The following is a 12,732-nucleotide window of genomic DNA, read 5'->3' on the forward strand; positions in this document are numbered from 1 at the left end:
TCCCAGTTAGTCAGTGAGGTGTGTGTGTGTGAGGAGCTGGGAGAAAGAGGCGCAAGGAGCTGAGAGTGAGAGGTTGTGTTGCTGGAGGACTAAGGAGTACAAGCGTTATCAGACACCAGGAAGAAGGTCCTGTGGTGAGGATAAAGAAGGTGTTTGGACAGGGCCGCCCAGAGGATTCCGGGGGCCCGGGGGCCCTTCCGGTGCCCTGAAGGCCGGTCTTCGGCGGAGGGCCCCGCCGGTGGGTCCCGGCCGCCAAAGACCGAGCTGAACTCTCGGCGGGTCCCGCTCCATCTTTGGCGGTAATTTGCCAGCGGGGGGTCCTTCCGCCAGTGAAGAAGCTCCTGCGTCCGGCCCTGCAAGAGTTTTCCGGGCCCCGGGCGAGTGAGGACCCGCTCCAGGGGCCGGGCCTGGGGCAAATTGCCCCTCTTGCCCCCCCATCTGGGCAGCCCTGTGTTTGGAGGAGGCCATGGGGAAGTAGCCCAGGGAGTTGTAGCTGTTATGCAGCTATTACAGGAGGCACTATAGACAGCTGCAAACCACAGGGCCCTGTGCAGGAACCCGGAGTAGAGGGCGGGCCCGGGTTCCCCCCAAACCTCCCAATTCCTGATCAGACACAGGAGGAGTTGACCCAGACTGTGGGTTCCACCAGAGGGGAGCAAGGTGGGTTCCACCAGAGAGGAGCAAGGCTCTCTGAGGTGAGCAAATCCGCCAATAAGTGCAGGACCCACCAAGGTAGAGGAGGAACTTTGTCACAGTGATGATTTATTCAAGAGTATGTATGTAACCCTTCTGCCAGGAAGATTTGGCAGGAACAAGGGCTGGATTCGGTATTTAGGGCTTCCTCTTCAACAATACAACACAAAACGGGCTCAAGCCCCCACCCAGTGACCTGGGACAATTACATACCACCCTCTGGTACCTCTAAGAGGTAATGCTTCCCCTCTTGTAAGCACAGAGTCTGAGTGTAGCAAAAAAAAATAATAAAAGGAGGGAAATAACTCGGCATTAATTTGGGAAAACACCGCAAACAGTTTATGTTTATGTTTCATAAACATAAAAGACCCACCCCCAAAATAAGTTGGGTAATGTCCTTTTCCCTCAGGTTCTTATGTCCAGCAACCAAAAGTCCCTTTAATGTGCCCGTCCCTTCTCTGCATCCCACTCACAGTTGTTGTCCTTGGTCAGTGCAGACCCAGATTTCAGAGATGCATCTGCAGAGTTTATCTCCCAGCCTGGGTGGAGCGGGGGTAAGGTGGCACTTTACTCGCTCCACTGCCTGGGAACTCGCTTGTGGCTGCCCTCCACCATCCATCATCTGCTCTGCTGGCTGATTGCTACACCATTCTGCCAGCCACGCTACTGGCCAATCGCTGCACCTCTCTGCGGGGCTCCGCTTTGGCCCTCTCCACTGGCTGCCTGATTACCGTGCCTCTCTACTGGCCACTCTGCCAGCCAATCACTGAGATGTCTTCAGGTCCCGCCACTTAACACAGCTCTAAGTGAGTTCAGCTGTTAGTGCGGGAGCCTCGCTGCTGGTGCACACAGGGCAGTCTCTTGCATCAGAGCACTGTCCCAAAGCACATTTACACTTAGACCTAGGTATCAGTGATTTCAGCTCTGCTGTTTGTAACAAGACTCTCAGTTGAGTCTAAATTAGCTCTTTTATTACACAGTGGAGAGATGAAGAGTCAAATAGTATCTAAGACCCTTAAGCAGGGCTCACACCATCAGGTACAAGTACCTGTCCCCACCCACTCTCAATTCACTGGGCTTTGATACCAATATCCCCTGCCTAGCAAGTTCCGTTTAGTTGAGAGTGAGTCTCTCAATCGGGATATGCCAAGTAGTTGTGCTTCCCTTGGTCATACAACAAGAATAACAACACTTTATTTATTTTTAGGTGGGGAGGGATAGCTCAGTGGTTTGAGCATTGGCCTGCTAAACTCAGGGTTGTGAGTTCAAACCTTGAGGGAGCTACTTAAGGATCTGGGGCAAAAAAATCAGTACTTGGTCCTGTTAGTGAAGGCAGGGGCTGGACTCAATGACCTTTCAGGGTCCCTTCCAGTTCTATGAGATAGGTATATCTCCATATATTTTTATTATTATTTTTACTCCTTCCCCAATAACAAGACGACTGGGGATCCAACACTAGCCAAAAATGATCATTTGGGCAAGCAATCCCATCATGCTGAGCATGTAGGCAGGGTGGGTGTACCCAAGCAAACAAGATCAGCTCCTGAAGTGCTCTTCCGCAGCTCACCACTAGATGTTGGGGAGAGCTCATTCAGACTCTGCTTGCATGTATTTTAAAATAATAGCATTTCTTGTAAATTTTATATAAATTGTGCCTTCTCTTATGGAAAGTCATCCAAAAACCTGAGAACATAATAAAAAAAAAAGATCCATTCATAAAATGTCTTCTCTATAACTTTTAGTATTATTTTTAGCATATATTTGATTTTCTTATTCCTATGGGGACTTGGTTTTGGTGGTTCCTGTCTTTCTCTACCTCCCCATAGCCAGAGTTAGATGCTACAATGTTGGATGCTCATCTCCATGATTTTCAGAGATGCTCAGGATTGACAGGCATAACCCGTTAGCCCTGATCAAGATATCATGATTAGCTCAGTTATCAAAGGGCAACGTGTTTGCCAATGTACTGCAACCCTTGCTTTTTGCACAGATGGCTGTCCCTGCAAAAACTGCCTCTACCCCTCCTCTGCAGGCTTTCCTTTTTACTTCTTCCTCCACCCACCAACTAGCCCTTTGCTCCTCCAGGGTACCTGGCCGCTTGCTACTGTTGCTCTTCATATACAGTGGCGCAGCAGCTGCTAAATGAACCCTGGATGGTTAATAATGTTGCAAAAGCAGTTCACCCTGCTCCATAGTACTGCCGCTTTGAGGCACCTCTCTAACCCACCAGACTCAAAGAGCAGCACTGTCATTGTCTCAGAAGGAAATTTCCTCAGAGTAGAAGTGAGGAAATAAATGATTTTGAAATTGGGCTGTATGTAGAATATAGAAAGAGGAAATGGAAGTCTAGTACTGTAAAAAACTGGAGTCTTATTGGCAGGCTAGGAGAAGTAGTATCCTCAGCATAATTCACCTTATAAATAAGGCAACGATTTTGTCATGGAGGTCGCAGAAGTCACGGATTCTGTGACTTCCAGAGACCTTTGTGACTTCAGCCCATGGCGCCTGGAAGCTGCAGGGTTCCCTGCTGCCTAGGAACTTCAGGCAGCTGGGCCCTGGGAGCTCTGAGCCGCTGTGGGCGGCAGGGGGTGCTCTGCAGCTCCCAGCCCCTGTGGGGGGCTGGGAGATCCTGCATCTCCCAGTCATCGCAGGCAGTGGGGAGACACCTGGAGCTCCCAGCCCTCATGGGCAGCCAGTGGGAAACCCCAAGCTCCCAGCCTCTGAGCCACAGGCAGTGGAGGACCCGCAGCTCGGAGCTGGGCCTCTCACTGGTGGAGTGAGAACCTTCAGTTTGCATTTTGTCATGTATATTTTTAGTAAAAGTCACAGATAGGATACGTCAGAGGTTTCCATGATGTTTTATTTGTCCGTGACCTATCTGTGACTTTTACTAAAAATATGCATGACAAAATCTTAGTCTTACTTATAAATAAAGTATTAAAGGTGAAGAAGGCAAATACCCTGGAAAAGAGGAGCAACCAAAGAAATGTGTAGTACATGAAACAAAGCATTATTATGAAAAATCCTTCTGTGGAAGTGCAATGTCTTACCTTCTGAGGAAAGGTTGCAATGAGTGAACATAAGCCACTTGAAAACTTAAACCTTAACTCAGAATATCCACATAGCACAAAAAACAAAGTTGCTCTCAGCACTTCAATTTGTGCAAATCAGTATACAATTTTAGGTGTCAGACTAATTTGTGTGTGTGTGGGGGGGGGGGGAGAAATACCAAGAGCTTTCAATACTCTCTTCTGTTCAAAAACATGGTTTGATTATTGTTTGCAGTGTTTTTGTTGCCATGTTGGTCCCAGGATATTAGAGAGGAAAGGTGAGTGAGGTAATATCTTTCTCTGTGTAGTTCGAAAGTTTGTCTCTTTCACTAACAGAGGTTGGTCCAGTAAAAGATATTACCTCACCCAGCCCATCTCTCTAATTCTTCTGTTGTATCATTCAATATTTTTATCTTCCTGTAGTTTACATAATATTGAATAGTTTAGCTCCTGGTAGAATGAGACTGGCTTTGAAGTACTGTAAACAATTATGATGTAATTTCATACAGAAGGCATCATACATTATTTTTTTATGAATAACCTGGGACACTATTTTGTGATAAATATCAGGAGCAGTGCGTGTCTTTTTGACAAAATGTTGATATTAACCTTTGTTAAATCTTAATCTGATCTGGAGTTTTGAGTCAAGTAGGGTTTTGCTGTTCTACTTTCTTTTGACTGATAGTCTTGTTATGCCACTGTTTAGATATTGCAGCTTCTGAATTTATTGAGGAAATGCTGCTGAAGGCTGAAACTGTATGGGAAGAAAAAATGAAAGACCCTTTATCTGTTTCTGCTTTATCACAAGAAGAGCCATATGAAGAGATCATCCATGATTTGCCTGCACTTTCCAATAAACTGTAAGTTTTTATATTGTTAAGAGTGTACTATTAAAGTGCTAAAATGTTGGGGCAAGATTTTCCTGTAGATTGTATGCACAACCAATGGGTTAATTGGATTCCTCATTTTAGAAAGTTGCTTTATGTTTCTGGTTTTTTGGTCCCCTGTCTCTACTAAGTTTGCTTTAATTTTGTACATCAATATAGGCTATAAAGTATGGTAAGAAGAACATAATGTATTGTTATGTTGGTCAGTAAAAATTCCTGGGTTATTTTAGCAGAATTACTCTGGGGTACCATTTTAGACTCTGTTAGGATATAGATATTCAGGCCTGTCTGCAAAGGCCTATACTTTAAGAATTTAGGTGTATTCTTATAATCACTTAGGTAGTTATAGAGGTACAAAACAAGAATCAAAATCAGTCTGCCTGTTTATAGGCCTTCTCTCACTATGATAGTCTAAGGCCTTGTTCTTAGGCTAAAGCCTTTGGCTAAACAGCAGAGGCAGCCATGAGCTGGGAAGCGAACCGTCATGTCCTCACCAATCACACTGAAATAAGGTAGTTCTGGGCTGTTACAAAAGTGATCCAAACTATCCCCTCCAGAGGAAGGGAAGAGCCTAGAAGACTTAAACTCATTTATCAATAGCTGGGATGTGAAATCCTGATTTCTTTGTTGTTCTATCACTGTAGTCCCCATTTCCCTACTGTTTGTCTGTATAATCTCTGACGGGTTCTGTGATTGTTTCTGTCTGCTGTATAATTAATTTTGATGGGTGTAAACTAATTAAGGTAGTGGAATATAATTGGTTAGATAATCATGTTACAAAATGTTAGGATTGGTTAGTTAAATTTCAGTAAAATGATTGGTTAAGGTATAGCTAAGCAGAACTCAAGTTTTACTATATAGTCTGCAGTCAATCAGGAAGTAAGGAGTGGGGGTGGTAAATTGAAATCATGTTTTGCTAAAGTGGGAATGGGAACAGGGACACAGGCAAGGCTCTGTGGTGTCAGAGCTGGGAAGGAGGACTCTGTGGAAGGAAATTGGAATAATTACTTGCTGGAAGTTCACCCCAACAAACATCACATTATTTGCATCTTTGGAATTTGGGTATTGTTGCTCTCTGTTCATGCGAGAAGGACCAGGGAAGTGAGAGGGTGAAGGAATAAGCCCTCTAACAGACTCAATCATGCTCCCCTTAAGGTAGATGAGAATGAATTGGTAAAACTACCATTGACTTCAGTAGGAGCAGGGTCATGTCCTTAGAATAAGAATAACAGAACCACCTATGGACAGAAGTGAAGACAGATTCAGGCAGTTACAATTTGTAGTCTGAATTGTACCACATATGGTAATTCTGGTGTGAGGTGGAGAGAATGGTAGCATTCCATAGAATGAACTCAGAGTGACTACGTGGAATCCAGATTCAATTCTCTCTCTTGACAAAAAGTTGGATTTTGATCTTTGTATGTATTCTTGCAAATCTTTGGGCTCATCTACACTTCCTGGAGGATCTACACTGTGGCGATCGATGCATTGGTGGTCAATTGCGTGGGTCTAGTGAAGACCTACTAAATCAACTGCTGATCACTCTCCCGTCAACTCCTGTACTCTGCCTGATCAAGAAGAGTAAGGGGAGTCAATGGGAGAGTATCTCCCGTTGATGTCACATATTGTGGAGCCCCTGTTAAATAGATCTAAGCTATGTCGATTTGAGTTACACTATTCACATAACTCAAATTTCTTAGCTAAGATCGACTTTTCCCTTTAGTGTAAACAAGGCCTTAGAAGGGGGCAACCTTAAGTTTGGGAAAGGTAGTGTAAACTGGGTGGGTGTGAGGGGGGTTATATAGCTAGCAACAGGCTCAGTCCCTCAATATTGCTAATTTCCAGACATTGTAATGTATGGATTTTTTAAAAGATGCAGATCATTTATAAATAAAAGTATAAGATTATTTTTGGCTGCTAGCAGGACTCTTTTGTCTCTGTGTTTGTATAATCTTTTTATTTTTTCTTCATAAAACAACTAAAACATGTATACAAAGAATAATAAAATAAATAAAGTTTTATGTATATATTGTCACTGATGTTTAGTAGCAGTTACAATTTACTTTCTATAAAGAGTTTACAGACTATGTAAGAATCAGGAAGGAACAAACATAGCCAAGAAATGGTTAACTCTATAAATTCAAGGTTCCATGTTACACAGTCACATTTAGGAAAGATTCTATATTTAGTACATGGTAGATCTGGAGTGCTTGTTCCAGTTTGAGAATCTATCTGTAGCAGTCACTAGTGTAGCTGGATGCTGAACAGTCTTGTTTTTTTGGAATGAACATTAATCCAATCTAATACTCATGGTGAAGATAGTTTGAATAAGCAAATCATCTTACATAAAACTTGCATTGTCCTCAATGAGTAAGTAATTTTAACAATCTTCAAATAATAATGTAGTTCTACTTCAAAGTGTCAAACATTGGTTTTGCATTACAAACCCTTGAATTTAAGATAGCCTTTTTTGTTTTCAGTGAAAACATTAATAACATCATTATTGTAACAGTGATTATTTTTCCTTTTGTCATCCTCAGTAAACACAGAACTGAAGTGAAAATTATACACGTACCAATCATTTTTATCAAACAATTTTCAACCTGTATCCAGCAGTTGTATGTGATGTGCCATTATCAAAAACAGCAAAATGAAGTTGCTTGAGGGCAACCTTACCTTTAAACCTACCTCTTTATTTAAAAAAGCATGTTGTTTGCTAGTTGGTTTTCCAAATGCCTCCTATGGTTACCAAAGGATCTCCAAATGCAACCAATAATATTTTTGATTCTCTGAAACTGAACAATAGCTGAATTTTAAAACTTGTCACATTCAAAAATTTGGAAATTGTTACATACGTAGTCTTTAGCAAGGAGTGCACAATATGCTAAATTGCAGGAGAGGGATGCCTTAGGAAAAAAGTTAAACATTGTCATTCTGTGCACACACAAGAAGGTATATTGCTAAGCTCCTCTACCTAGGTGCATGCATATGAACTGAGTTTTTCTGGCCATGTGCACTTTTAAAAACAGGCTAACTAGAAGCTGAAGTTTAGCTGTAGCACATTGACCTGGACTCTTCCTGCCCCTTGACCAGCCTCCCATTCTTTATTCTCCTAACAGCTTTTTTGTTATGCTTGATCATTAGATTATGCATTAATTTCAGATTTCCTGTACTCTGGAACTCTCTGTCACAGATTGCACTCTGCCTTCCAGAGCTATCAACATTTGAAGGACATGGTTGGGACACAGCACAGAGGATGTGCGATCTGCTCTCCTCATCCCTGGCTTCCTAAAATGTAGAGGTAGAGAGTGACTCACTAAGAAATTTCCAATGGTTACCATTTGTATGATGATAATTAAAATAACTATTGTGAAATCATATCAGAGGGGTAGCCATGTTAGTCCGGATCTGTAAAAAGCAACAAAGAGTCCTTTGGCTCCATTCTTGCATGCTGAGCAGATCTTGGCTCTGGTGAGAATCCGTTCGTATAGCACCTAGTACTGTGGGGCCCTGATCTATGATTGAGGCCTCTTAGGGCATGTCTACACAGCAAAGAAAAATCCATGGCTGGCCCACGTCAGCTGATTTGGTCTTGCGAGGCTCAGGCCACGGGGCTCTGGGATCCGGAGGGATGGGAAAGTCTCAGAGCTCAGTCTCCACCTAGAGCCAAAAAGTCTACATAGCAATGAAACAGTCCTGTGAGCCTGAGTTGGCTGGCTCAAGCCAAACATGTGTTTTTCTTTGTTGTGTAGATATATCCTCAGTGCTGCCACAATACAAGTAATAATAATCTGGCAATTGTTCCTTTAATCAAGATCATGGCCACAGCAAATGGTGGGTGAACTTTATCTTTCCCTTCCTGCTTTTGTTGCATGCTCAGTTCTGCACCCTGTTGAGTTTTACTGTTCTGATATGTAGTATGATTCAGATGAGCTGTCTGTAAGAGTAAACTGAAACAATATTTTGTAACTGTAACATATAGATAGTTCTTCCATTGTAACAGGTGAAGATTGTGTACTTGAATAGAGCTGTTAAAGTCATATTTTGAACAATATTAAAAAAGGAGTCAATGTTAGAAATCTATTGTCAATTGTCCCTGCTCTAGCAACCAAATTTAATTTGTCCAATTTGGGTTTCAATTACAGCATTGATTTTGTCCAGAACAGCATGAACAGATGAATTGATGGTCAATATGTACTCTTCAATTAAAGAGAAAAGTTTTGTTGTCAGTGTGTTTGTATTATGCTAGGTTACCAAGCAGACATGATTTTGATGAGCAATCATTTGGCTCAGCTGGCTAAATTCCTGGGACTGTGAAGCAATAATTCCTATACTGGAATATGTTTCTTTTCTTGTTCTTCCATTGAGTAGTTTTAACATATCTGATTTACAAGAGATAGATTAGGAAGCTAAATTACAAGAAATGGCAATAATGATTATATGTAAGTGCTCTTTCCCTCTCCACATATTCAGATTGTACCAGCAACCTCAACTAGTTCAGGATTTACAAAATGTGTTTGTGATGTACCTTTACTGTTTGTGTTACCATCTGATCTGAGTTTTTCTCATTGTTCTGATAAAGCATTATCACTCATGAATAAACATGCAAGAGAATGGTGGAGCATAACCCAGTTAAAAAGATGATTTCATATTGTATGTCAGACTTTTATATGATAAATATTTATCCTTGCTTGTTTTAGCTAAAAGGCAAAATATAGCATTATAATACTTGGTATCATTTTACTAAAAAATATAAAAATCTTAGGCATGAAGTTATCTTAAGAAGAAATCCAAATAGTGGCCCTATTGATGCTGCATTTTCAGTGTGTGTATGCTCCATGTGCCTTTGATCAGAGCTTTTCATTAGCAGTGCACATTTGCTCTGCATGTGTACCCTAGACATCCTCACGACCCACACCAAGGCTATATAGGGCCATGCAGTGAACCACTCTCAGATCCTTCTCAACCACCTCGGACTGAGACACAGCTTAGCATGTCCTTATTGAGTGTGCCTTGGCTTCTTTGCCTTTGGTGACTTCAGTTTGCCTTAGTTTAGTTTAAATTAGTTTCATTTTTTCAGTTAGTTAATAAATTAGTTGACTTTTATTTGGAGGATTGTTTGTTATTTCCTCCCTCAGGGGAGCCCTCTTTCCCTGAGAGGGATATGCCCAGTTCAGTAGGTTTTAAACTCTGCCTCACATGCTGGAAGGCCATCTCAGTCAGTGATGGACACTCTAAGCACCTTCACTGTTTAGCAGAGTCACGCATCCCACAGAAGTGTAATTTCTGTTTATCCCTCAAGTTGAGGGCAAGACAGAACTGGGGAAGCAAGCTGTGACTGTTAATGATGGAGCTGCTTTGGATTCAGGTCAAGAGAGCCCCCACCTTTACATCAGTCTCTGCCACTTTTATCTCAGTTCAGCATGCCCCAGAAAGGGAATGCTTCAGCGGCCTCCTCTAAAGGTTCCAAGAGGGGAGCTATAATTCCCCTCTTAAGGAGTCTGCCTTGAAAAGACCTCGCTGTCCAAACAGGTCAATAGCTTTGGAAGATTCCACTTAAAGCATGGTACAGTGAAGGCTAAGGGTTCCTCTGGTATTCAGGGGGCAGAGAGATCCCATAGCTGAAAGAGAAAACAGTGTTTTATTCAACACATTTATCCAGATCAAAGGGAATAGTTCCAAGCGATTATTGCTGAGGGACAGTTACTAGTGTCCTTAGACGCTACCGTGGCTTGTTCTATCTCCACAGCAGGGGTGATGGATAAGGCCTCCTTGCTCCATGTATATGGTTTCCCCAGAGAAGTCCAGAATAGAATAGGATCTCCCATTCTATGGACTGAAGTTGTTCGTGGAGAATACCAATGAATTGCTCCACACACTGCAAGACTCTGGAGCCACATTGTATTCGTTGGGCATCTACACCCCTGGGAACAAAAGAAAATTCAGTAGATAGCAAATGGCCCAAAGATGCTGCCCACTGCACTTCTCTGGGTTGAAGAGACCTTTGGAACCTCCAAGAAAGAGGCAGAGGTTCCAGAGAAAGAGATCCTTTAACCCAGTGGTACTCAACCAGGCGTACGAGTTCCCCTGAGGGTACTCAATGGTCTTCCATTCTATCTATTAGCCTAGTTTTACAACAGGCTACATAAAAAGCACTAGCAAAGTCAGTACAAACTAAAATTTCATACAGACAATGACTTGTTTATACTGCTCTATATGTTATATCCTGAAATGTAAGTACAACATTTATATTCCAATTGATTTATTTTATAATGATATGGTGAAAATGATAAAGTAAGCAATTTTTCACTAATAGTGTTTCTGTGTATTTTTAGGTCTGATTTTGTAAGTTTTTAAATGAGGTGAAACTTGGCAGACAAATCAGACTCTTGAAAGGGATACAGTAGTCTAGAAAGGTTGAGAGACACTGCTTTAATCCATCTGACACTGCAGGCTTCTTCTTAAAAACATCAGTTTTGACAAGATGGTCGACAGTTTAAACCCTCCGCTTTGTTTCTCTAGACTGTTAGCTGCAATTACTTGCCCATCTCCCCCTGTTTGGCAACTGTCTTCTCCATTTCCAACAAGCTTGGGAATGTATCATGTTGGCTGAAGTGGTGCTGCAAGCAATAACAATGGGCTCTACACCATCCATTTTTCCTTCCTCCCTCCTTCTCATTGCCCTTCCCCATTTCCTCTTCAGGAACCCTTCTTATGAGCTCTTAATACAGCGTGGTCTGCGCTAGAAAATTAGGTTGGTTTAACTGTGTCAGTCAAGGGTGTGAAAAATCCACAGTCCTGAAAAACATAGTTAAGCCTACATAAGTCCCTGTGTAGACAGCACTAGGTTGACAGAAGAATTCTTCCATTGATCTAACTACTGCCTCTCAGGAAGTGGGGGGACCCTTCACTGACTGGAAACCCCTCCTTCTGGGGGGCAGGGAGGGAGTGCCACCCAGCCCCACTCTGCCCCCAGTTCCACTGCGGCCCAGCCACAGCTGCCCTCCTGCCGCAGCTTCCAGATGTGGCCCCAAGCCCAGACTTAGGGCTGCCAGGTGCCTGGTTTTCAACTTGAAAGTCTGGTTGGAAAGGCAACCTGGCAGTGCCTGATCAGCACTGCTGATCAGACATTAAAAGTCCAGTTATCTGCTGTAACTAGCCTCTGCCACCGGGTGTGTGTGTGGGGGGGGGGAAGAGCAGCAGCTGGAGCCTGGAGGAGCACTCAGGGACAGCTCCATCAAGAAAGGTACCAGTGCCTCCCCCGTCCTGCCCCAGCACAGCTCACTCTCTCCCTCCCTGCCCCATACACCCACATCCTCAGAGCATGACTCCTCCTCCCCCATCCTGTCCCACTCATTCCCCCACCCCACCCCAGCTTCCGGAGAGGGGAGGGGCACAGACCAGATAAGGGAGGGGTGCTATTGAAAAAGTTTGTAGACCACAGGCTTAGATAAATGGATGTCAGTTCCCCAACAGGTGAAACACTCCTTAGACTGGTGGAAGAATTATCACAATGTAGGTGCAGGAGTTCTCTTCCTCCAACTGGTGCCAATAATAACTGTAGCTAGAGATGTATCTCTGTTGGGATAGGGTGCATATGGCCCATATGGTACAGGGAATATGATTGCCCCAAGAACCGACCCCCCCCACCATCAACCTATTGGAGTTTAGGACAGCCAGAAAATCTTGCCTTCATTTTATGCCTCTCCTCAGATACAAGTCTATCAAAATCATGACAACAATGTGGCCTGCATGTTTTACATTGACCAGCAGGAAAGGGTCTGATCTGCTCTCTGCCCACACCAAAGCAATACAGTTATGGAACTGGTGGATAAGGCATTATGAATTTTGGCAAAGAATCTCTCTGGCAAGCAAAACATCACAGCAGATGGTCTCAGCAAGACTACAAATGAGAGTTGGACTCCCAGTTTCTTGTCAGCATATTGGGGGTTCCCAGAAGTGGACCTCTTCACCACAGTTACAAACAAAGAATGCCACCTGTTCTGGTCAATTGGAAGCTTAGGCCGCAGATCATTGAGGGATGCATTCCTCCTCCCTTAGGTGGAGAAGCATTTCCTCTTACACCTCTTATTCTCCGGGTG

General features: G+C 43.2%; 1 protein-coding gene across 2 annotated transcripts in view; it reads left to right on the forward strand.

Annotated features, from left to right (window-relative positions):
* The window catches only part of MYO16 (myosin XVI), a 575,450-nt gene that overhangs the window by 280,554 nt on the left and 282,164 nt on the right, over window positions 1-12,732 (forward strand). For both annotated transcript variants that reach the window (XM_039547002.1, XM_039546990.1), the window contains one exon: window positions 4,450-4,603. In XM_039547002.1, the coding sequence (XP_039402936.1) occupies window positions 4,450-4,603 (154 nt within the window). The remainder of the gene's footprint in view (window positions 1-4,449; window positions 4,604-12,732) is intronic.

The sequence above is a fragment of the Mauremys reevesii genome, linkage group 1 (genome assembly GCF_016161935.1).
Source record: "Mauremys reevesii isolate NIE-2019 linkage group 1, ASM1616193v1, whole genome shotgun sequence".
NCBI classification, from domain to species: domain Eukaryota; kingdom Metazoa; phylum Chordata; order Testudines; family Geoemydidae; genus Mauremys; species Mauremys reevesii.